We start from the raw sequence: 26498 nt of genomic DNA, 5'->3' as shown, positions 1-26498 counted from the left end.
TTTATTTGAAAAATACACTGGCGATTTTAAAGAAATGGTGCTTATATAAATGAATTCAGTTTTCAAAGTCACCAAAGTTATAAATGTGTTTTTTAAATAAAAAAAATTCTAACTTATTTATTTGAGAAGTACAGATGCAAATGTACCATTTATATCAAAACGAAATAAATAGTACATCTGCGTAAGAAAAAATATCTTATTTAAAATAGCCAGCACCAGAAAACAGTTAAAAAAAACGTATAGGATGAACTTGTAGGAGGTGCAGGCTGTACGTCTACACTCCTACAAGCTACTTTTACACGTTTTCCGGATTTAGCTTAACCTCCCTATTATAATAAGTTTTTTCCAAATTAAAAAATTTTGAGATTAAAAAGTATCTTTTTTCAAAAACATTTTTAAATGATAAATTTCAGATCGTGAAATGATGAACAAGATATCGTATTTACAATTTATAGAAACCCTCAGTACATGAAGCAATTAAAATAATCGTTACTTCCTTGTATTTATATAAAATACCAGAAATTTTAATTAGGAAATCGACATCTCCAGCCAAATACTGGTCTCCAAAAAACTAGTTTCTCCCAAAAACTCGATAATCGTCAAATTTAAATTACTCCAAAAAAATATTTAAAAAAATGGTACCAATTTCTACCTTGCTTTTGCTAATTTTTTTTTCGTGTAAACGTATAACCCGCATGTACGATATTTCCTGTAAATTACCTTAACAGCGTGTATAAAGGTATTTAGAAAGGTGAAGTGTACGTGCAAAGTAAAGGTCCATAAAAGTACAATCAACTTTTGTTATTTAAATAACGCATTTCCTGTATTTATGTTTATAATATTATTCGTTATGAAATTGGCCGGGGAATATTTCAGCTTTTGATTCGTAATGTCGGAATGTGGTCATTGTTAGATCTAACGAGCCGAAAGTCCTATCAAAACAAATTAATTTCGATTTATACAAATTGTTTAAAAAGCTTTTGTACGCGTTCATTACACGACCATTAATTTCTTTTTAAACTTTTAAAATTAATAGCGTTATTGCTACGGTATTCTTTCAAAAATTTACGGTAAATTTTGTTTTAGTAAACGGTTGGCTGGTTCGACCTACACCGAGTTACCCAGAGAGAGAAATTGTAGATAGTATTATATTTTTTATTGGCTTCTGGTTGTTGGTTCCAGGCTGGTAAACACGAGCCTGCGTAACAGTCTATTTTCTGGTAAATATTTCTAAACAGTCTTCTAACTTTTTTTTTCAAAAAAATTCGTATGTTTCTCACGAAAGTACAATAGATTTTTTTAACTTTAGAAATCTTTATGAACGATTTAAAAACCATTTCTCACAAGCAAAACTTTGTAACACTTTTCGCGAACTTTTGGAAGGTAAAAAAAAAAAAATTTGTATTTCTATTGGTGTAAAAAGTAAGCGGAAGTTAGGATTTTTTCGTGTTTAATTTATTTTCCATATGTCCTTGCCGCGGGCGTCATCGATAGTTGACCCGGGCTGTCTGTTAAATACGCGGTTTTTAGGAAGAAGTTCAATCTGTTACCTTCGCCTGGAGAGTAAAAAGATAACTCAGGTCAAGGAAAAAATTACCTTCCATCTAGATTTAATCGGTAGCTCTTTAGTTCAAACTGATTACACTAGGGCTCAGTATTCTGTTTTATTTTTTATCTACTTGGTTCGTTTGTGGAATTTCGCCCCGTTGGATGAGAAGTTTTTTAAGAGTTATTTGGGATTTGATAAATCCTGCGTAATCTCTGTTCAACTTTTCCCCGATACTTCTATTTTTGAAGTTGAACTTTTGAAAGTATTTTAGAAATTCAGCCGATAATTTAACCAAGGTGACGGGTAGATTTTATTGGAAATTAACTATATATTTAGCTCTTTATCTTAAATTAAACTTGTGAACATTATTGTAAATTTAAGATTGAGTAATTAAATTGATATAAATAGAAATTTAATCGATTTTTTGGCTAAGGTGTTTAAATTTAGCTACATTATTTCTTAATTTACGATATCCTTAAATAAAACTAGGTAATAAATTGAAATAATTTAAATTCGTCGCCAACTTGGTGTCCAAATTAATTATAGTTTTCTCAAAACACGTTTTTTTTATCCGAGATAATTCAGCTTAAATAAATTGTTAAAATAACTTATAATATTCAAATTAAAAATTAAAAATATAGCTCAATTAACTTAAATGTTTTTAAAATATTATATTATCTACCAATTTGCTATATTCAAATTAAAACTTTGTTATATTTAAATTTAGGTATACAGTATTACCCATTTATATAAATATAATTGCCAAAAAAATATTCTTATCTACGTTAATTCAACCTAATTAACTTCCCATTTTTAATATTTAAAATTAAAATAAATAAACTGCCAACTTACAGTATCCAAATAAAAAAATATATTTTCTTTAAAAAAATTCTTATTTTTTTATCTAAGTTAACTGAATGCCAGCTAATAAACATGCAAAGGTAATTATGTTAAAACTATACGCACCTTTAGTTTTAGCATAATTGCCAGTACGCACCCGCGTACCTAACAAAAAAAGTTAATTTAAATTCAAATTTTGTCACCATTTTATATAAACCAAAAAGCCTAATTATCATTCATGATGTCAGTCCTATTTTTAACTACAAAAAAGTAGATTTTTCGTTTCAAAAATATATATTTAAAAACAGGACTTTACCGCGAAGAGTAAACGTAATCGTAAAAAGAACAACTATTTTTTATTTCATTATATGGAACTTGTATGATTCGTACAATGGCACGTGTCTTAAGGTTTTTCATATTATTATTATCGGGGGGGGGGGGATATAGCGCGCGGGAGGCGTGACGACACGGAGGGGGAGGGTTTAAATAGGGGGGGCAACGGCGAATTCGGGTCGGGGAAAAACTTGGCGAACATAATTCCCCCTAAGTTTTTGACGGGAGGTTTGTCTGTCATCGCGCGCGGACTTCGCTAAGCCTTGCCAATAGGATATAACGGTTGTTATTTTTCAGCCCGAAAATTTTTGCGTCTTTACATTTCTGCCAAGTTTATTTTGTTACCGATAGCGCGTCTACTTTAACAGATGCGGGATTTGTTGAAAATAAGTTAAGCCTCGGACGGTTGAAAATGCGTGAAGTGTAAAGATAATCGTCTCTTCCGCGATGGCTAGCGGTTGCGTTAGTGTGGTATGTCCTCCTGGTCGGAAGTTAATTCTGGAGAAACCGTTACTTATCAAACCCGACCGCTGTCCATCCAAAACGCCTAGTCCCGATTATGGAGAGTTCGATTTCGTCAACGGTAAACAAGTGTCTTTTCAAACCGATTCGTCGGACCAAGTGGATTTCAACAACTGGCGCGAACAACTCATCAAATTACCGGATTCGGAAACGGAACGAGTGGCCGCTTGTTACCGGCAACGTTGGGCCAAAGGTCAACGGTTGTACCAGCTCGAGAAAGTGGCGGGTAGACCTTGGTTCAAAGGTTGTAACGTGGTCATCAACCCGGATTCTTGTTACGGTATCGTGGAAGATTTTGAATGGGACGAAGTCGGATACGACAACAGTCCTCCGACCAGGACTAGAAGCGGAAGTCGCGGACGCGGATTGTTGTGGGGTCAAGTGAAAGAGCGGTCATCGAGGGCCATCTCTTTAGAACGTGCCATCGGGACTAAGAGGTGCCATTACACCCCTCCTCGCCGGGGACGCAGAAGTCCGTCGGAATCGCCCACTAGGTTACTAAAGTCAGATTGGATTGAAGACAAGTAGGAGTTATGCTCTTTTACGGCCTTTTAAACCAGGGGATAGCCACTTTCTAAATAATTGCACACCAGATTTGTGATTTCCAAATTATTTTTTCTGAATATTTCGGTATTTTTGAATTTTGCTTTATTTTCTGAGATTTCTTCCGATATTTCTCAGAAAAAAATATTGAAAATTTATTGATCTCAATTTGTCATTAATTATTCGGTTTTATCGAGATATTTCCATGTTTCCGGATTTATCGAGATATTTCCATGTTTCCGGATTTATCGAGATATTTCCATGTTTCCGGATTTATCGAGATATTTCCATGATTCCGGATTTATCGAGATATTTCCATGTCTCCGGATTTATCGAGATATTTCCATGTCTCCGGATTTATCGAGATATTTCCATGTTTCCGGATTTATCGAGATATTTCCATGTCTCCGGATTTATCGAGATATTTCCATGTTTCCGGATTTATCGAGATATTTCCATGTTTCCGGATTTATCGAGATATTTCCATGTTTCCGGATTTATCGAGATATTTCCATGTCTCCGGATTTATCGAGATATTTCCATGTCTCCGGATTTATCGAGATATTTCCATGTCTCCGGATTTATCGAGATATTTCCATGTTTCCGGATTTATCGAGATATTTCCATGTTTCCGGATTTATCGAGATATTTCCATGTCTCCGGATTTATCGAGATATTTCCATGTCTCCGGATTTATCGAGATATTTCCATGTCTCCGGATTTATCGAGATATTTCCATGTCTCCGGATTTATCGAGATATTTCCATGTCTCCGGATTTATCGAGATATTTCCATGTCTCCGGATTTATCGAGATATTTCCATGTCTCCGGATTTTTTGAGCTATTTAAATGTCTCCGGATTTTTTGAGCTATTTGAATGTCTCTCGTGGTTTAAAAATTTTCGTAAATAAAATTTCTAAATTTCCAGAAATAAGTATTTCGATTTCTCACTAGATTTACACTAGATTTCGTAAGTGGCTATCCCCACTGATTGTTTTACCTACCTCTGGTAAAACTAAAAATTGACTGAAAACAAACCTTAAGAGAATATCGGTTTAACCCTAATTCACTGCAAACAAAGGATATCCCCCGTTTGGTGAATCCATCCCATCCCATCCCAATATAGCAGTATTTTTGGAAAAGAATAGGCGATATATTATATTAGTCACGCTAGTCTCCACGGGGTGGCAGGTTTTGCGTCATCAGCTGGGAGACCGAGATGATGCTTCGTTTTCAATAATCAGCCAAACCCCCAGGGGTCCTAAGAGAGGCCCACGGATTCGCACTCGTGTTCAAAACACGAAAATAAGCTAATGCCATGCAAAACACGGTACTATTTAGCATTGACCTCATCGTGTGTAATGTGTTTTAATTATAATAATTTATTAAACATGGTTATTTTTTTCCTGGTTCAATGTATATTTACGCTGTTGTCTTCAGACGTATTGGCGTTGTGTAAATTTATTTGCCAAGGCTTAGTGGTTATAAAAATTGTTTTTCCTGGTAAAGTTCGAATAACTTTTGAGCATGGGGAGACAACTCGATGTAGATATATTTTGAGGGTTTATTTTTCCTCGTTAAAAACTGTACGGTTTTTTTTAATAAGAACGCGAATTTTGGCGTTAATTATCACCTTTTTTTTTAATAAAATTTAATGTTTTCCCGTAATTTGTTTTGAATCACTGAATCTGTGATAAGTTTTAGGAAACTTTTTGGTCTTAGGAGGTCTGGTTTTATAATAATATTTTTTCGGTGGGGTTTTTACGCATTTCATCCTTTTAAAAAGTACCGGTTTGCTTTAAAAATTTACCGCTCTTGGTGGGGGAACATTTTGATGAATTGGACATTTTCGTATTATGGAAATTTATGCTGATACTTAAAAGTGGCTTTTTGGTCAAATTTTTTTGTCAATTATAGTTGACCATTAAAAACGCGTTTACCTTAAGTTTCGCCGTAAAACAATCTTGTCAAATCATGGACAATTTTTATTTTAATGTCAATTATATACTCAATATATCTTGTACATTTGGCGGAAAGATACTAGCATGTATTTCCGGTAAATCGGCGGCGGGAATTTCGAATTTGGCCTGTTTACGGTTCAATTTCTAAGTAGAACCGCGCGCGTTATATAATTTTTCCGTCTATTTCAAAGTGATAATTAATCATGATAAACGTAGATAAGATTTCTAAACAGTTGTAATCATTTATTTTTAGTACTACAAGTGAGGCATACCTAAAAAATGCAGTTTAGCGAGTCCAGGGTAAGTATAGAACGGGTAATGCCGAGATTACCACGTTGACGTAAACAAACCTGCGATTTGATGATTGTTTAGAAGCATAATACTAAAAATATGCTATAAATAAGCTTAAAAATAATAATCTACATTCAATATTTATTGGTCACTTTTTTTAATTTACGCAATAGACATTTAGAAAATGGGTTCGGCTAATATAATACGCGTAGGAACCTTTAGGAATTCAACAAAAAAAATCTTGCCGTTTTACCGGAAATTAGTGCCAATATCTTTCCGCCAAATGTACTAGTTATTTTGCCTTTCTTAACCTGTAACTGACTTGTGAGTAGAGTTGACCATTTAAAATACGTTTACCTTAAGTTTCGCCGTAAAACAATCTTGTCAAACCATGGACAATTTTTTATTTTAATGTCAGTTACAGTTGGCCATCGAAAATGCGTTTAAAATTAGTCGCGTTGCAAACCGATTTAAATTGGCAGTGGAAATTAAGCTATATAACCCCAACTTTTAAATGAACTATCAACTAAGGTTTGTCTCTCGAATTTAATTTACGCATTAGTTCCACATTAGTTGACCAAGGCTTACCTTGCAGTACTAACGAAAGCATAAACGAAACTAATTGAGAGTAATTTACCTCCATTCCCCGCCTTAGCAAACGCTGCCAACCAACCTTGTCAGACTACTTAAGAGCCACGTTTAAAAAGCCGACAAATAATTAGCTTTAATCGTTTATAGAAACGAGACTTTGGTTTATTTCTTATCTTGTTATTTATGTAAATTGAACAGATGCCAAGGTGAATTGGCAGTGTTTTCGAATTCTAGTAGTCTTATCTTTAATGACAGTATCACCTGACACTAAGATCTTCGCTAATTTGACGTAGACTGTACTTCGATAACGCTATCAGCTTAGTTACGGTAATACCTGTCAGATTGCCAAGTGCACTTTGCAGTAGAATTCTTAAGGCGTATTAAATCGAGGATTAAATTAACCGTTTCCGTGTACGTTTTTTCAATTCAAGGTCAACTTTTGTGACGATAGTGTTACGGCCATTTCTAGCCTTCTAATGCACTGTCAAGATATGACCCCTTTTACGTATTATATTTCAAAGTAGTGTATGGGTTACTCACTTAAAATAAGCACCATAATGTTTCATAGTAATCAATAAAATCTTAAATTTAAACAATGAAAAATAACCTTAATTACGTTATATATTAATGGTTTCTTAGTAAGGGATGGTCAGTAACTTTTGAAGTGTAGTGTAGTTCAGATACGTAAATTAATTTTTAATATTGATAGTTTTCGAGATTGCAGCTTTTAAGTTTGTTAAAGTTTTTAACTTCGTGAAATTGTAAAAAATTAAGTTTTACGTATGTCCAGGGAGAAGATCCTTTTCCAGGGATAAGACGCCATTAGAAGGTCTATTATTAAATGCCAGAATGCTTACCAGATGGCGCTAACAATATGAAACTCGGTGAATTTCAACGATCTAAAAACTAGGGAAAATACAAACTTCGTTTTTTTTGTAGATTTTACAAAACCCACCGCTTTAAGTAGTTTGAAGTTTTATATTTTTAAATAAATCAGTAAATATTTTTATTCCTTTCCCGTCAAATAGTTTAAATTCGCGCCATCTATATTAAATAACAGCATTAAAATTGAACCTCTAACGGCTTCGCTCCAAGTGTTAGTTTTCCCTGTCAGCATTTTGTAAATTGGTATATTCTTAATCTTATAATTTTTCTTACGCAACTAATCTCAAACGGCAAATTTGACGCGAACGCTTGTCCTAAAAACTATTTTTAAAAAATATTCACCAAATGTGAAAACAAGGCAAGGCCCCTCTAGCTAAAACAGGTTTTTTTTTAAAAGAAAATATCGCTTTTAAAAAAATGTCTAAAAATATATAAAAATAGGAAATATGGTTTCCCGTTACCTTCCCGGTAGAAGAAAAAAAATTGGATATCTAAATTTAAACAATAGATAGAAAACTTTCCGAGCCATTGGCAACGATAGACTCGTGCCATTTTTACGGACACCAGTTTCCTAGATAAATATTACTTTTCCGAATTATTTTACCTTTGCTACTAAAGCTGAATACTTAATGGACTGGAATTTAAAGCAGAGCTAGAGGAATGTTATATTTTTCAATACTTTTTATCCCTTCTATAATACTCCGTTAAAACGTGTGCGTTAAAAAGATTATGGGAATTAATTAAATTTAAAAATAAAATTTAATTAAAACATTTAATAAATCGTTTATACTATTCAAAATTGAAGAATTTAATATTTTTAAAAAATTATTTAAAAATTGAAGAATTTAATATTTTTAAAAAATTATTTAAAAATTGAAGAATTTAATATTTTAAAAAAAGTATTTAAAAATTGAAGAATTTAATATTTTAAAAAAATTATTTAAAAATTGAAGAATTTAATATTTTAAAAAATTATTTAAAAATTGAAGAATTTAATATTTTAAAAAAATTATTTAAAAATTGAAGAAATTAATATTTTAAAAAATTATTTAAAAATTGAAGAAATTAATATTTTAAATTATTTAAAAATTGAAGAAATTAATATTTTAAAAAAATTATTTAAAAATTGAAGAAATTAATATTTTAAAAAAATTATTTAAAAATTGAAGAAATTAATATTTTAAAAAAATTATTTAAAAATTGAAGAATTTCATATTTAAAACATTAATTTACTATTAAAAATTGAAAAATTTAATATTAAAAATTAAAATAAATTTAATGTTAAAAATAAGTTAACAATTTTGTATAAAAAGTTAAATTTAATATTTCCAAATATACAATTAGATTTTATTTGTTAAAAAATGTTAATATTTAAAATTTTCAAATCTTTTATTTAATATATATATTAATCTTTAAGATATTATAGACATTAATATTTATTTTCTAATATCTGATAAGTTAAATTATTTTAATAGAATGGAGTTTAAAAATTTCGATATTTCCAATATTTAACATATAAATCCATAATTTATATTATATAGATTTAATATTATACTCAAAAATAAGATATATTAATTACCAAAATAATTACACCAATAATTCCCACACAATTAATTACCCAAGCAATTAAATTTGAAAAAGTACCAACCCAATCGTAAACAGTTTTTCAATTACCAAATAAAGGAATATTAAATGGCAAAATATTGTTTTGACTATTTTCCACTCGTTCCCGTATCGAAAATGTAGGTGTTTATACTTGATTCGGCCTCCGTTCAAAACGGAAAAGTGTAACCGTAGGTGCTAAAAGGTGTAGAGCCCGTTACGGATGTGCAGACCACCCCAATTTATGCCCCCGCCCCTGTTCTGTTTGTCAGCGTCTATAAAGGAACCGCCACTAACCTTGGGGCCACGGCAAAGTGGCATTAACTTTCTCATATTTAATTGGCGATAAAAGGCGTAGGACCTCAATGGTAATCCAGTATTGAGACATTTTTCAAGGAGTACGTACTTACGGTGAACATTATATAAATTGTTATTACAATTGACACGAGGACTTTATGGTTGCTGAATGTTTTTGCAATTCTTTACGCAGTATTTCTTATTGTTCCTTGAAAATTGTATTGTCCCGTGTGACACCTCATTTTTATGATGCAATGTGATGGTTAATTGTTTGTATTTTAATTATAGTTATTTAAATAACTTCAGTTTCCACAGTATATAACTAAGACTTAACACAGATGGTATTTTTTTGGGAGTAGCCAATGTAAACGCGTACTTACCAGTAGGTGGCGTTCGATTGTAGTGAAACCTGAAGCGTAAATTTTTTATTGTATTGTTGCGTTGAGTGGACCAGAGTGCCATCTATTGGATCTAGCGCTAAATTTTCCCCAAAATGTGACACTTTTTGGGATAAATATGTGTTTAAAGTAGTTATTGGGTCCGATTAATTTGGTCTAGGGGTTTTAGTAAATAACTTAGGTATAAAAGTAAAGTGTCGACATTGGTAAGGTTTAAAGGTTTGTATTTTAATGATAATTGAAACAGTTTGGTGCTTTACGAGTTTAAGAGTTAGGGGTGTTCGGTGGCTGGGTTCTCCTTGAAGATAAAAAGTTCTTACGTCTTTTATAAGATGATAATGAGTTGGCGGTCCGGTGGTTGTTCGTCCGCGGAGTCTTGTAGAGCGCCTAGCGCGAAATACGGGCGCGGAAAAAGGGATACATTCGCCCGGTTGAAAGTTTGTCAGTCGGGTCAGGCGACCGCCCACATCTTGGGGAGGAGACGAGTCTCGTGGAACGCAGGAATCAGAGAGCGCACTGAGGGTGAATTCGGGAAGAAGCAGAGTTTAAGCACGTGTCCCCTTTTATGCACTTCGGGTGACACAGGGCTTCCGTCCCTACGGGGTTGAAAAGAGTTGCTCCAAGGTCGGAAACTTTCCATAGGCTTGCTGGCCGGCGTGGTGTTTCAAACAATCGCGAAATACGCGGAAACACCAGTCCTCGCGCACTCGGGAAAACCACGGTTAATAGAGCTAGCCACTCGGTTAAAGTATGGGGGTTGTTCATAAATGTTGAAACGTTACAAATTTTATTATATACAAGTGACTATGAATATGTTAATGATGTTGCATAAATATTTACGAAATATCTTCAACATAATTTTAAGTTGATCTGAATTCAACAGTTATAAATTAATAGACCAATTTATAATTCAAAATACAATATATTTATAATTAGGGAAAATGTCAATTTTCAGACGATAGCGTTGGAAGACGTCAGTTTTGGGGAACCAATGAAATACCGGGCCAATTTGATTGACACTTAAGGGGCGGAGCTTACTATTCGAGCGTTAGTTCGATTGACAGGAACGAGAAAAAATCATCTCGTTTCAACGTAGTAATTTTTTATATATAAATTCATAAAATATAAAAATTATTTTAATAAAAGCCATAAATTATTTTTCCAATTTTTTTTATAAATTATAGGCCTAAACTTTTTTAAGTATTCAGTTACTAACGAGGAGACTACCCGAGGTGATAATCACCGACTTTGTTGAAACTAGGTGGGTATGTAGACCTTACGGGAACATGATATTTCACCAAGGGAAAAGTGGCAATGGGCATTAGTTTTGCCATGGCAACCGAAAATGTTTTTGACAACACAGTATGTATATTTTCTAATTGAAAATAACATGGGAATCTGAGCACTTCTGAGGGTACCCCCCCCCCCCCCGTGAAAAATTTAAAAAAAATTTCAAATTTCAAAACCAAAAAAAAAATAAATCAAAATTGACAAATGAAATGAATTTTATAATATTTTGATGAATTTTTGTCAATTTGATCAAAATATGTAAAAATTGATCAATTGTTATTTTCAATGGGACACTATACAGACTGTGTTGTCAAAAACATTTTCGGTTGCCATGGCAAAACTAATGCCCATTGCAACTTTTCCCTTGGTGAAATTTCATGTTACCATATGGTCTACATATCCACCTAGTTTCAACAAAATCGGTGATTATCACCTCGGGTAGTCTCCTCGTAAGTATAAAACTTATTGGTAGATAAATTATTTTTTATTCTTTATTTTAAATTAGTAAAAAGTAGAGAAACCAACTTACACCAGAAAAATTATCATTCAATTCATTTCATACTATCGGAATATTTTTATTCATTATGGAATTCTAATGAAAATTAAAATTTCAATATAAAAATTAAGTTAATACTTAATGATCAAAATTTTATATTTTATGCCTATGACGAAAATAAAAATTGTATTTTGTGACTGACGCGCCAAAATGATTTATATATTGTAATTTTATTCTTAAATTTTATACCTTTTACAGTTTATATCTTATAAATATTTTTATACGTTATGAATTTATACGCTATGATACCTCCCATAAATACATACTTGACACAAGCCATAAATATTAAAAACACGCCCATACGAGATATGTAGCGTGATTAAGTTTCTGATTAACTTCTGAAGCCAATTCAAGCGTGAAAATACGCGTTGAGCTTCCATTTCTTTCTCCCATCGGGACGTTTTTAATTGTGGCTATATTGGAAGGCTAATGAATAAATATCCTACGCTTGAATTATTTTTGAAGATGGTACCCCGATCTTCCCAGTACCGACGCCAAAATATAGCAGAGGCCCTCGTGGTACATTTAGGGTTGACTAAGTACCATTTTAAAGAAGAAAGGTTAATTAACTTTTCGTGTAATTATAAAACAGTCCAGGTGCTACTTGAAGGAATCCAACGGTAGCTTTCAATTGAATAACGCCATCTGTTTTTAGTTGAAAATAATAATGGTATGCTTTAACGTTAGGGGGCATCGTGTGATTCTCCACTTTGACTTTGGGGTTAAATTATTTAACCACGGGTCGGTCGTTATCCTCGTAAAATTTGTATTTCAATTTTCATGGTTTTAATTTCTACCACTATGATTTTTTTACTTAGTAATATTAGTGAACCTTAGTATATCAATATATATTAATTTAAATTGTTGACGTTACGTTATTTTAATTTAATTAATTGGTAGGATATTTAAATGTAATGGTAAAAGGTTTTTTAATTAGTCATATTTCAAATTTATTTAGAAAAATTACTGTCTTGCTACTTTATTTTCGCTTAGGTTTATTTTAAATTTTAATGTTTTAAGTTATATTCTTAAAAAAATACTAGGCTTTTTACTTTTTTTTAGTGAACCTTAATATATATTAATTTAAATTGATGTCACGTTAGTTTAACTTCATTTGATTAACTAAATTAAATTAAATTTAATTGACCGGATATTTAAATGTAATGGTAAAATGTTTTTTAATTAGTCATATTTCAAATTTATTTAGAGAAATTACTGTCTTGCTTTATTTTAAATTTTCATTATTTATTTTTTTAATTTTAAGTTATATTTTTAAAGGAATACTTTATTTTTTATTAGTGAACCTTAATATATAATAATTTAAATTGATGACGTCACGTTATTTTAATTTTATTTTATTTTATTAATTGGTAGGGTATTTAAATGTAATGTTAAAATGTTTTTTTTCTTCAAATTCGGCATATTTTACTTCTTAAAGGAATAATTTATCTTTCACTTGGTCCTAAAATTTTGTTAGTACGATGTGTTAAATGTAAGATTTATTTTTGAATATTTTTATAATTGAGTTGTTTTTATAATTAGTCATATTTAAAATTTCAGAAAAATGTCTTACTGTAGTTTTTAAAGGCATACTTTAGTTTTCACTTAATTTTTTATAAATATATATTAATTTACATTGTTAACCTCACGTTATTTTGAATTTAGTTCGATTAATTTTACAATATTTTAAATTAAGAAAATTATTTTTGAGGCTTGATATAATTTTGAATTTAGTTCGATTGATATTTACAATATTTTAAATTAAGAAAATTATTTTTGAGGCTTCATTTATTTAAGCTAGATTTTTAAATCGTAATTTTAAGTTTATTTCGAATAATTAAGCAATTTGTAATTGAGTTTTCTTATACTTAAATTTAGTCTAACAAATTATCTAAATTATAATTTAAACTACTAAAGATGGCAGTGCGGAAGGTGGAACTTCAAAGTATAATATTACATAACTTGTTTATATCAACCCGAAAAACTCTTTACCGTTTCATGTTTCCCGATTTCGAATCACCTGTATCAACTATAAACTCCGTCATTTTTTTTCTTCCAAAAGCAAAGGCTTAAGCTTTAAAATCGAACTCAGGTAACCTTAATCGATTCCCCGTTGTTCGGTGACGCCCTCTGGCGCGTTGTGCCGTTACTATCGACCTAAATGCCATTCAGACGATAACGTTTTTTCGGTATCCAAAAGATTTTTTCGTTCGCTTTCGCGACAACTTTTTGATATGCAAGAGTTGAACCCAACTGCTTAAAATTGAAAATATGCAAAAAGAGAAATCTGGATTTCACCCCCCCCCTTACTGCCCGACAGTCCAGAACAAAAAAAAATCCTTTCATATTTTGGTCAAATTGTTTGATTCGTAAGGGTAAAAATTTGAATTCCATGAATTTTAAGAATTTGTATTAAGTCAAGGAATTCAGTTTTATCTTGACACTTTTTGAAGGTAATTTTACTGTACATTACGACAAATACTGTTATCATTTATTTAATTGAATGTTTTTTAACGTTGAAATAACCTTTGTACTGAAATATAAATTTATTAATTTCTGATAATATAGTTAAAAATTGTCTAATTTTGAAACTAAAAAGTCAGGGAAAATCTCTTAAAATGGTCAGGGAAAACTGGGAATAGTGAGGGAATTTGAATCTTAAATTGTGGCAATATTGTTAAGTTATAGAATTTGTTTTGGTTAGATTTCATTTAAATCGATTTCATTTAAATTGACGATTAATATAAAGTTATTTTTATAAAAAAATAATTGATTTAAATCAAAGTATCAATTCAGAGAAAACTTACTTAAATTTAGTTTTTAATTATAAATTAAATTGAAATAAATTTAATATGTAGTTTACACATTATTAATCAATATGCCAAAGACAAATGGAGCATAAACCGTTAATTAAAATTAAAAAATCCGATATAAATCAAATAGATATTTTTATATAAAATAAAATCTGACGTTGTTTTTTTATTTGTTTTGCACTTATATTTTCGCTACCCAAACCAGGTACCTTGACTTACGTTAATTTGTTATGTCGTTTCTAGAAACAGCATTTTAACATTTAAACTTGAAATGTAAAATGGTATCGATTTTTGACCATTTTAAAAAAAAAATTTAATTTTTTAAAATTTAAATAATTGTTTACCTATATTATTTTTTTGGATATACTTGATTTGGGACCTAAGCTACCTAATTGTTTTTATGTAGTTTTACATACTTAACCTACAAGCAATCTTTTAGAAAACCGCTATTAGCTATTGTTTGGCAATATACGATTGTCGATTGGAATATAAATCATTAAACACGCACAACGCATCCCCAGATAAATTATTGCTAATCGTAAACCAGTTTCCAAACTCTCCCTTATTGCCAAAACATACAGGTTAGCTCTTTGACACATTTTTCCGCCGGGATTTTTATTAAGGTCCCAAACAGAATTAACAGGGGAAAACGCATTTCGTCATATCTAAAAAAAAGTTGTCGAAATCGAGTAAAAAGAAATATATATCAAATTTTATCACATCCAATTCCTTTGTCTCAATTTTACGGAGCGTTGAATTGCACCTTTGGACTTGCCCGGGGAATACTCATTTTTATTGGCTAATTGGCGCACGATTACGTAATTTTGATATTTAATGGCGCGTAGCGGCAACAATATAAACTGTATCTGCCCAAAGACCTCCTCTAAACTTTGCGGGTGAAAAGTTCTTTTCTAACCAACTGACGCACGCTCGCCATCTGTAGTCAATTATCGGAAACAGTACTTAATTTTATATTTATCGCATTCGTACTTGGATAGGTTTTGGACGTTTTTAAATTATAACGTTTTATATAAATGAATTTTAAATGAAAAACTTCCATTCGAATAATTGAATTTTAAATGAAAAACTTCCATTCGAATAATTGAATTTTAAATGAAAAAACTCCATTCGAAGTTTTAAAGTAACTATACTTTACCGTTTTAACTAGCATATTGATTAATTTAATTTACGAAAGTAATAAAAAAATTTAATTCCAAAATATTAATTTTAATAATTTAGGTACTCATTACCATTAACGATCTTTAAAATGTTTAATGCAATTAAAAAGGCTAGGGCTAAAATATTATAATTTAAGTGAAATTGAAATATTTTTGCTTCATTCCAAAATATTAATTTAAATAGTTTTGATATTAAGTACCTAAATTATTATCTGAAAAAGGTTTAGTTTAATTAAAAAGATGGAGAATTAAATAGTAGTTCAGTCGTTGGCTTCTAGATGGCGCTCTGTTCACCAAATGTTTTTCTCGGTCGGTTAACTTTTATCGTGACCCAGTAAAACTTTATAATCTGTCTAGTTATTTGATTTATAACTTTGAAGCTGGTAACAGATAATTTTAGCGTGTCTAGCGAGGCTTACGTAATATTTTAAGTTACTAAACCTTTTACGTGTTTGTTGAAAAAAGTTATTTTCCATAATAAAAGTTTAATTATCTCCCAATTTAAGGAAAAGCTTTTAATAACCGCTAATCACCATCAACTGACACTTGTGAATTTTTAATAATCAATTTCCTATTACGAAAAAGAAAATAAGCCCCGACTTAGGTCTAAGCCTGGCAAAGGCTTAACGGTAATCTTTTGATCGTTGGAGAAAGCCAACGCCCTGGTGATAATGATATTTTTCACACCTTTGCTACAGCCATATAACATAATTTATCCACAGACAAAATGCACTGGGGACATAGTATCAAAATATAAACAAAACTCAACCCATAAGCGGTACTTTTGAAAACATATTTATCGAGGTATAAACTTCGTTCTAAAGTTTCGAGGAAAGCGGCGTCGCTGCCATCTACCGTCGATATGAGGAATTACAGGGTCAACGGTAGGGAGGGAGTATAAATTTTGGCGGGGATGGTAAAAAATCGTCTGCACTTTGAAGTTTGAGCGCGCTAGAGGCAGTACGTATCGCGAAATGTTTAGCCCAGTGGTTCCGCTATCTAAATTCAAATAAAAGCCAGGAAACTGTCTTTGTGCTCTTAACGTTTTTCATCATAAAATCCTACGTATAAAAAACTTTGGGGGATAGATTCGTCTTCAATAGGTGAGTGTTTGGCTCTGTTGAAATTCAATGAAGTTAACCGGAGTGTGAGACTTGGAAAAATTTTCTCGATGTAGATGCGCTCGAGTTTTTCAGTTTAGTAGTAGCTTGATTTTGACTAGTAACGGGAATAGAAACTGGGTAAATACAAAAATGGGAAGATGTTTTTCTCTTCGCTGTAACCTTGGCTGCCCCAAGCACGGACTGTAAATTCCGTGCCCCAAGGCTTAGTTACGATGTATTTCAACGATTTACAAAATTACGCTATTGAAACTTGCAGGGTTTTTTGCCTATGCATTTTGACGTAAGTTATTTGAGATATTTTTAGAGTTTTATTTGTATTATCTTTTTCTTTAATATTTGGTTGGGGGGGTTTCTTTGATGGATCTTGACGTTAATTTTAACATTTAAATATATCTTTCAAGTCTGGTGGTAAATTCAAACAAAATTGTACTTGTTAAAACTGGTTTTTGAAAACGTGTCGTATGTGAATCTATCTTTAGGTTACCCCTCTAAACATTTGAGAGATTAAAAACGTTTGTTGGGATAAGCTACCTTGCGTAAACTAGGTCTAGGCCTTAGATTGTCTAACACAGATGGGTTCTTCTGCGTGTAGTCGCTAGCAATGTACTGTTACTAAGCGCGAAGGACAAATGTGAGCAATTAAAAACCTTGTTTTTTGTAAATGTAGTGACACGTATATTAGTACGATTCCGAAAAAAGCTTGTGCTTAATTTATTTTTGGCCATTTCTTATTATGTTATAAGTAGATGTAACGTAATTTTTAGATAATTTAGCAAGTTATAAATGGCGTGATTTTTAGGTAATTTTTAAAGGCATAAGTAACGCGACTTTTATGTAATTTTTAAAGGCATAAGTAACGCGACTTTTATGTAATTTTTGAAGGTATAAGTAACGTGACTTTTAGGTAATTTTTGAAGGTATAAGTAACGCGACTTTTAGGTAATTTTTAAAGGTATAAATAACGCGACTTTTAGGTAATTTTTAAAGGTATAAGTAACGCGACTTTTAGGTACTTTTTAAAGGTATAAGTAACGCGACTTTTATGTAATTTTTGAAGGTATAAGTAACGTGACTTTTAGGTAATTTTTGAAGGTATAAGTAACGCGACTTTTAGGTAATTTTTAAAGGTATAAATAACGCGACTTTTAGGTAATTTTTAAAGGTATAAGTAACGCGACTTTTAGGTACTTTTTAAAGGTATAAGTAACGCGACTTTTAGGTACTTTTTAAAGGTATAAATAACGCGACTTTTAGGTACTTTTTAAAGGTATAAGTAACGCGACTTTTAGGTACTTTTTAAAGGTATAAGTAACGCGACTTTTAGGTAATTTTTAAAGGTATAAATAACGTGACTTTTAGGTACTTTTTAAAGGTATAAGTAACATGATCTTTAGGTAATTATTAAGGTATAAGTAACGTGACTTTTAGGTAATTTTTGAAGGTATAAGTAACGCGACTTTTAGGTAATTTTTAAAGGTATAAATAACGTGACTTTTAGGTACTTTTTAAAGGTATAAGTAACATGATCTTTAGGTAATTATTAAGGTATAAGTAACGTGCCTTCTCATCGTAATTTCACCTGTTCAAAAAAGTTTCGAAGGGCCTAATACTAAATTTAAATGAACTGTTTTTTGTGTGCTTAGATGCTACACTTAACGGACTCTACACGCTACGTTAAATGTCGACCTTTGCAAATACCTGTATTAATAGATACGTAATTATAATTCTTGGAAATTATCCCGGTATGACAACGCGATTGTTAATCCAACGTATGCTACGAACCCTTAAAGCTCTTTATTAAAAAACCTTGGGACTGAATTTTCTAGTTTAATAATAGTTCTTAAATGCACCTGTATTAAAAAAATACATCAGATAAGAATGTTTCATATTTAATTTAAAAACTCAAGGCTTAAATCCCAGATAATTTTAGCGTCACTTTGTATTTTATTTATTTTTAGACTTGGCTTTAAATAAATTAAATCAAATTTTCCCGTCATTGTGGGGTACGAACAAAAAATGTCGATGAAAATATTTTGGTAAATTTTATTTTTTCCCATTTTGGTTTTTCTGGGGAATTATTTTTTTTCCTCTAAATTTAATGTAGCCATGGGGTGCTTACGAAGGGAAAATGGTTCTCTAATTGTTTTATAAATATTATTTCCTCACGTTTTTGTAATATTTTTCTGACGATTATACGATAACTGTCCGATATATTTAATGTATTTCGCGCGAAATCGTTGCGAAAATATGGAACGATTTGGTCGTTATAGTTAACGTTAAGTAGTTTATTACATTTCGTTATACCACGCGTTTTTTTTTTGGGTTTTTTTTAGAATTCGGATTTTTGCTATAAACAGGGTGACCAGACTGCCTATATTTTCCTATATTCTTACCTATTTTCCTATAATTCCACGGTCTTTTGAAAATGAAAGAACTTTTTTGTACGTGTCATCATCTACTGTAAATACTGCCGTTTTCGAACAAAATCTTGAAATATACGAGCTTTCTAAATCCGCTAAGTGATCCAATAATGCAAGAACAGAGTTCGTACACGACCTGGAATACCTGGACAACCTGGAAAAGTCAGGGAATTGGAAAATGTTTCCAAAAGGTCAGGGAATTTGAAAATAATTCCCAATGGTCAGGGAATAGTCAGGGAAATTTAAAATGGTCCGAAATAGTAAGGGAATTTTAAAATGACCCCAAAAACAAATCCGGCAAATAAATTTTTGAAAAATTAATTATAAATACATAATTAACATTTTTAAAGATTTTACCTCAAAACATAAATTTATTCTACAAAAATGGTCAGGGAAATTTGGCAATTTAGTCAGGGAAAACCTGGAAATGTCAGGGAATTTAATTCCTGAAATTTTGTACGAACCCTGAAGAAAGCAGTGTACAAAACATTATCAATATTCTAGGTGATTCGAGTCAAAGTATATGCAATAATTACCTTATTATTTTCCCATATTTTTCTTAGCCTATTTAGTTTTCTATAATTCGCCTATTTTATATTTAGCCTATTTAGTTTCCTGTATTTTCCTATAATTCGCCCCTAATATACCTATTTTTCTTATAAAATTTTCAAAGCTTTTCTCTGGTCACCCTGTTTAAATAATATTCCAAACAAAGAACATTTTATTTAAAACAAATCAATTAAAATCAAAACATATTTCAAATTGTAATTTTAACATGAAATCCACGTTGGTCTCTTCAGAAACTGATATTAGCCTTTTTAAAGCTAGGGTTGTTGATTTTAGTAAACTATTAATTAACATGGTTATTGAATTTAGTAGATTTTTTATTTTATTTTCTAACGTCTTATGCGTCAGTTCAGTGGTAACGTAAATTAATCTTAAATTGATTACTAATTCCAAACTAAATTTAAGTGTTCTGAATTGACTACTTTTGTACATCTTCATAAATACGTTGAAGTACAATAGATCCTGGAAAACCTGGACAAGTCAGGGATCTGTAAAATGGATGGAAAATGTCCGGGATTAGTCAGGGATTTAAATAATTTCGTAGAAAGTCAGGGATTTGAGTTAGTCAAACGAACCACACATTAACAAAGAATTTTTGACCTAAAATAAAAAAAATTACAAAAAGGGCAGGAATATTAGCAAAAATTGGTCAGGGATAACCTGGAAAAGTCAGGGATTTTGGATCAGAAATTTTCGTACGAACCCTAATTTAAATCAATGACTGTTTCTAAAAATCCCGATTTAAAACAATTTTTAAGATCCACGTAGCGGCCAACACGAGAAGCTCAATAAATTGGCGTATTTTCGTGCGCTAAGCATACTGTTTTATAAAAGCAAAATCATCTGCTTAGCAAATGAAAAATCCTGCTCTGTGTAAAGTGAAAAGGCTAATTAATAAAATCAAAATTGCATTTCTAATGCTTCAATATCAACCTAAAACAACATTTTTGTATACACGGTAAATATTAAATTAAATTGTAAATGAATGCGGAAGTTGCGAATCAAAAATTCGTTGTCTCTTCTACGAGTTCATATCAGACTCGAAATCGTATCGAAATTTTGAACGTTCCTTTGGGGCGTTTGCGAAAACTACCCAGTGTACTAGCAGAGCACGCGATAATTATCAGCGAGTTTTTAAATATTTTATTTGTCCCATATCCCGGCAGGTAGCGCTCTTATAATTATTTGAGGTGACTTCGTATACCACCGCACGAAGGGTTTTATTGATTGTATTGTTTATAGCGGCCTACTTTTAATATACTAATTATAATGCGCTCTTTTGTATCTTGTTTTTTTTTCCACGTATGAACTTTTTTTGACCTTCAAATAAATCGTAATTTAATATACAGGATTTTTATTTTGTAAATATAATAATATTCATGAATTAATGTATCGATTTATTAATCTTTAAATATTTATTTTTATGGAAATTATTATAATAACCGTGTATTTATTTCTAGTTAGGGATAATAACTATATTGATAACAGTAAAATCAAATCAGTCAGGTAATTTAAAACGCGTGTGACGTGTTTCCTTTAAACTTTATCGTGCCGGGATGAAATTTGATCTAAAAAGGAATGAATTCATTCTTGATAATAATTTCTAAATTATGTAATGATTTATTAGAAATTTGATATTATAAAATTTCTATCGGTAATTCTTATTAATTTATAAATTATGTAGCGATTTATTAGACTTCATATATTTTAATATTAGATTTACGGTAATTCTAATATTATTTATAAATTATGTAGCGATTTATTAGACTTTTCATATTTTATTAGATTTAAGGTAATGCTAATATTATTTATAAATTGTGTAACAATTTAATAAACTTACTGTAAATCTAATATTAAAAGATATTAAGTTTAATAAATCGCTACACAATTTATAAATATTAGAATTACTGTAAATTTAATATTAAAAGATATTAATTCTAATATTATTTATAAATTGTGTAGCGATTTATTAAACTTAATATCTTTTAATATTAGATATTTATAAATTGTGTAGCGATTTATTAAACTTAATATCTTTTAATATTAGATATTTATAAATTGTGTAGCGATTTATTAAACTTAATATCTTTTAATATTAGATATTTATAAATTGTGTAGCGATTTAGACTTTTAATACTTTTAATAGTATCAGAATTTGTGCTAATTCTAATAATATTAAATTATTACTTACAATATATTTTAATATTAGATAATTCTAAGAATATAAATTTATAAATTATATACCGTTTATCAGCCCTTTTTAAATTTTAAACCCCGTAATTATCACCAAACCAAAAAAACATCTTGTAGACGTATATATATCGTGACTTGGCAAATCTCGAAAATCTCGTTTCCCAGTCTGTAAAAGTGTACAAATTACGATTAAAGGTACACTAGAAACCAGAATGTAGTGTCGGGTTTTTACCCCCCCCCCCCCCTTTATTCATTTTTAACTACAGGGCATGGTTGCCAAAAGTTCGGCGCCTTTACAAAATAACAAATATATAATTAAGTAAAACTTAATGATATGAATTGGTAGTAAAAACCTGTACCACTTTTTTTCGACTCGAAATTTCCGCAATATTGTCCTTGCTTTTGGGTCTCATTAAAAAACCGCCAAAATTACGTGATTTTGAATTTAAATCGCAGTTGATAGCTATGCGTACGCTATTTTGACGTAGCTCGTACATATACTTCTGAGGCTAGTCGGACCGTTAAGTGGATGGGGTTTTTTTTTTAACGTTATTCACGTCACCGTGACTATTTACGTATTTTTAACAATGTCAACTTGTCTACGTATTTTATGACGTTCAATTTGTTTGTAGCTTCTAATAATTTATAATTGTTTTTTTTTCCCTTCCATTGTGTTAAACTTTGAAAAGCAATTTATATTCAAATTTTTTTAAAAAAGGTTGCAAAACATTTTGTTATTTTAGGTATATTAATTAATAACGTTATTTTTGTCAGGTAGAAGTTACGTTATTTTGGTTATTTTTGTCAGGTAGAAGCTACGTCATTTTAGGTAATTTTGTCAGGTGTAAGTAAAGTCATTTGCACCGTATAACGTTATTTTGTAACAAACCACGTTATTTTGGATAGTTTTGCCAAATTATCCCCAACAACGTGGTTTCTTGCCAAATTATCCCCAACAACGTGGTTTCTTGCCAAATTATCCCCAACAACGTGGTTTCTTGCCAAACTATCCCCAACAACGTGGTTTGTTGCCAAACTATCCAAAATAACGTACGTAGCTCGTTATTTTGTATATTTTATCAACATACAAATATCGTTTTAAATAATTAAGTAAATTTGTACGTGAAACCATTGTCAGTTTAAGCAGTTGAGGAGTTATAAGATACCATATATAACGCGTAGGTTTCCAAGCTATTGTGATGAATGTAAATTCTAATTTATTCCTTTATTGTATAATTGGGAGCGCATCCAGCTTTGACCCCCGTCACGAAATTTGCATGAAAATATAGTTTCTGAACTGAGAGGAATATCGAAACGTGGGAGTCGATGAAGAATCGGTTTTGCTTCCACCCTCCCCAACCGCCCGGTAATATCATTAAGAGGCGCCATCTATTGTTCTTCGATCAAAGCCAAGGGCGTTACTTTATTTTCAAAGGTGCCCGTAGATGGCGCGACCAACGTACATATTGAATACGCAATGAGTCATATATTGGGCATATTTTTTATCTTTTGATGAGCGCGTTAGGCGAGGCATTAGGGCTTTTGTCCGGCGAAATTAAAGAATCTTCCCTATTTGAAATTGCCGCCATCAGAGGTTGGTTTTTGTCAGGTGCTGTAAATCCATTTTTGGGTGGTTCGTTGAGTGTAGTTTCAAGTTTTTACTTTTAAAAATGCAGGGTGACCACACTTTAGTTTTATGTGAAATTTCTTTGCGTACGATTTTATTTTCAAGCCCCATATTTCCCTCTCTAGGTGAGGTTTTCAAGCCCCATATTTCCCTCTCTAGGTGAGGTTTTCAAGCCCCATATTTCCCTCTCTAGGTGAGGTTTTCAAGCCCCATATTTCCCTCTCTAGGTGAGGTTTTCAAGCCCCATATTTCCCTCTCTAGGTGAGGTTTTCAAGCCCCATATTTCCCTCTCTAGGTGAGGTTTTCAAGCCCCATATTTCCCTCTCTAGGTGAGGTTTTCAAGCCCCATATTTCCCTCTCTAGGTGAGGTTTTCAAGCCCCATATTTCACTCTCTAGGTGAGGTTTTCAAGCCCCATATTTCACTCTCTAGGTGAGGTTTTCAAGCCCCATATTTCACTCTCTAGGTGAGGTTTTCAAGCCCCATATTTCACTCTCTAGGTGAGGTTTTCAAGCCCCATATTTCACTCTCTAGGTGAGGTTTTCAAGCCCCATATTTCACTCTCTAGGTGAGGTTTTCAAGCCCCATATTTCACTCTCTAGGTGAGGTTTTCAAGCCCCATATTTCACTCTCTAGGTGAGGTTTTCAAGCCCCATATTTCAATCTCTAGGTGAGGTTTTCAAGCCCCATATTTCCCTCTCTAGGTGAGGTTTTTAAGCCCCAGATTTTTCTTTATGGAAGCGGTGTTTTCATTACGTTAACTTGACTGAAATTCCTCGCAGTCACTTTCTCAGTTTATACCAAACACAATCCGCTTTGCAACTGAATTATCTCTATTTTTAACCAACTCCAACAAAAAAACCAACCCTCAAAAGCACATATGTTAATATCAAAACCCCCTTCCCAAGAAAGCGTTAAAAGTCAACCCTTTATACGCGAGTTTATAAAACCTTAGCACTTTATCTCTTAAAAGGAGGGACTACCCTCTTCAAATTCCATCAAAAAACTGCTCTTCAGAAGTGTTGTGTGTTTGTATAACTGGCTAGCCGCGTAGTTCCCAATGACGAAGAACAGCTGTGGAAACTAAACGGGGGAAAGCAGAGCGTAGGGGCTCCAAGGGGCCTCTAAATGATCCGAAACCCCCCTCTGCCGTACCTCTGGCTTTCTGGCGCGAGGTGTAACTGCCTCTAACCCACCCCCTTCTCTATTAATACGGCATGAATTTGGCGCGAGCTCGAAATCCTAGAGGCGTTGTTATTCCCCCGTACACGGATTATTTTTTGTCCGTTTTATTTCGTATCACACTCACTCCGTTTTGTGTCTAGCCCCAAAGGGTTGAAGTGTTAGGCCAGTTTCGAGGATTGTGCAAGGATATTATTTCGTTAAGCCTTTGTCGTTTGGATTTCTTGACTCGTAGTCGTAAAGAAGTGGTAGTGTTGTCTGCCGTTTAAATGGTGGGCGGTTGACTATACGTAAGTACTGGATAACGGTTTTCTTTTGATTTTTATTTATGCCTGTCTAAGCTACCGTATTTGGTTTTTACAGTGGCTAGATTTATGTCATTCTTATTGTGAAGAAGGGTTGGGTCTTATTTTGATAATTTGGTTTTGCAAGTTTTAAATTGTTGTTTCCTAATATTTACTTAAATTTAATAGCTTTTTATATATTTATATTATAAATTACGATGCTGAAACTGATTATATTACATTTATAGCAATATATATTGCATGTGTATTATTTGTTTTAATTATATTTTATTAGATGGAACGATGCTATTATATTATAATGCGATTTAATTGCCTATTTTTATATAATTACATTATTAATTTCGATGCTGAAACTGTTCTATTACATAGAGTTATAAATATATATTGAATATGTAATATATAATAAAGTTTTAATTATATTTTATTAGATAAAATTTTCAATTTCTTTCAATTAAATTAATTACAATGCTGAAACTGATTCTAATAATCATTATAAACATGTATTGAATATGTATTATTTAAGTTTAAATTATATTTCATTGATGTTTAAGCATTGTATTCACATTGAAAAAATCATGAAATTGAATTTTAATTATTTGATTAGAGTAGTCTATTCAAATAATATTTGAGTGATGCAACTCGTCTCACAAATTGCCGAGAATTAGCTGCAATTAAGTTATTAAACGTATTTGACTACAACTAAGTCACTTATTTTCATTATTTTTGCATTAGAATTTCTCTGACCTATATTAGTTGATAAAATTAATAACTGTATTTGCAACTTTAATTGCGGTTACGTGTAATATTTGTGCGTAATTTGAAACCTTTAGACCGTAGAATTTCAAAATACATAACGAATATACTTTTTTTTTGTAATAAGATGTATAATATTTGTCACTTAACGAAAGCGATCGGGTTTCGGGGTTAGCCTTGGAGCCAGTGGTGTCTAAGTGTAACTTAATACCGAACACCTGAAGCTAAGTAATCTTGTCAAACCGCTATACCTGATGTACAGGGTGTCACGTTTTCAGACGAGGTCGTGTACGAGCTATTAAATGCGGGTTTTGATAAGCGGTTAAATCGATCTTTTAACACTATAAGCTTTATTACTGTTCCGTAGTTCAGTCAGCTTTAAACTTTGTAAAATGTAAATTTAGCTTAAGCTGAACTACGTAAAATATCAGTTTAACAATTTAAGTAAGCTGAACTACCTAAAATATCAGTTATAAGTTTAACAATTTAGCTTAAGCTGAACTACGTAAATTATCAATTTAGCTTAAGTTGAACTACGTAAATTATCAATTTAGCTTAAGTTGAACTACGTAAATTATCAATTTAGCTTAAGTTGAACTACGTAAATTATCAATTTAGCTTAAGTTGAACTACGTAAATTATCAATTTAGCTTAAGTTGAACTACGTAAATTATCAATT

At 31.4% G+C, this 26498-nt stretch overlaps 1 protein-coding gene across 5 annotated transcripts in view; it reads left to right on the top strand.

Annotated features, from left to right (window-relative positions):
- siz (Brefeldin-resistant Arf-GEF family protein schizo) overlaps nt 1–26498 on the top strand; it is a 316897-nt gene that overhangs the window by 260187 nt on the left and 30212 nt on the right. The window contains exon 1 of one of the 5 annotated variants that reach the window (XM_090176229.1): nt 2930–3768. The exons of 3 other annotated variants lie outside the window; for them this stretch is intronic. In XM_090176229.1, the coding sequence (XP_090032355.1) occupies nt 3170–3768 (599 nt within the window). In that variant the 5' untranslated portion in view covers nt 2930–3169. Of the gene's footprint in view, nt 1–2929; nt 3769–26498 lie in introns of those variants that run through there. One more of the 5 variants, XM_090176236.1, reaches the window with a different exon arrangement.

This window comes from Leiobunum rupestre, chromosome 1 (assembly GCF_980474605.1).
Source record: "Leiobunum rupestre chromosome 1, qqLeiRupe1.1.hap1, whole genome shotgun sequence".
In the NCBI taxonomy this organism is placed as follows: domain Eukaryota; kingdom Metazoa; phylum Arthropoda; class Arachnida; order Opiliones; family Sclerosomatidae; genus Leiobunum; species Leiobunum rupestre.
Note: the sequence above shows the minus strand (reverse complement) of the source record. Positions and strands in the feature narration are given on the sequence as shown.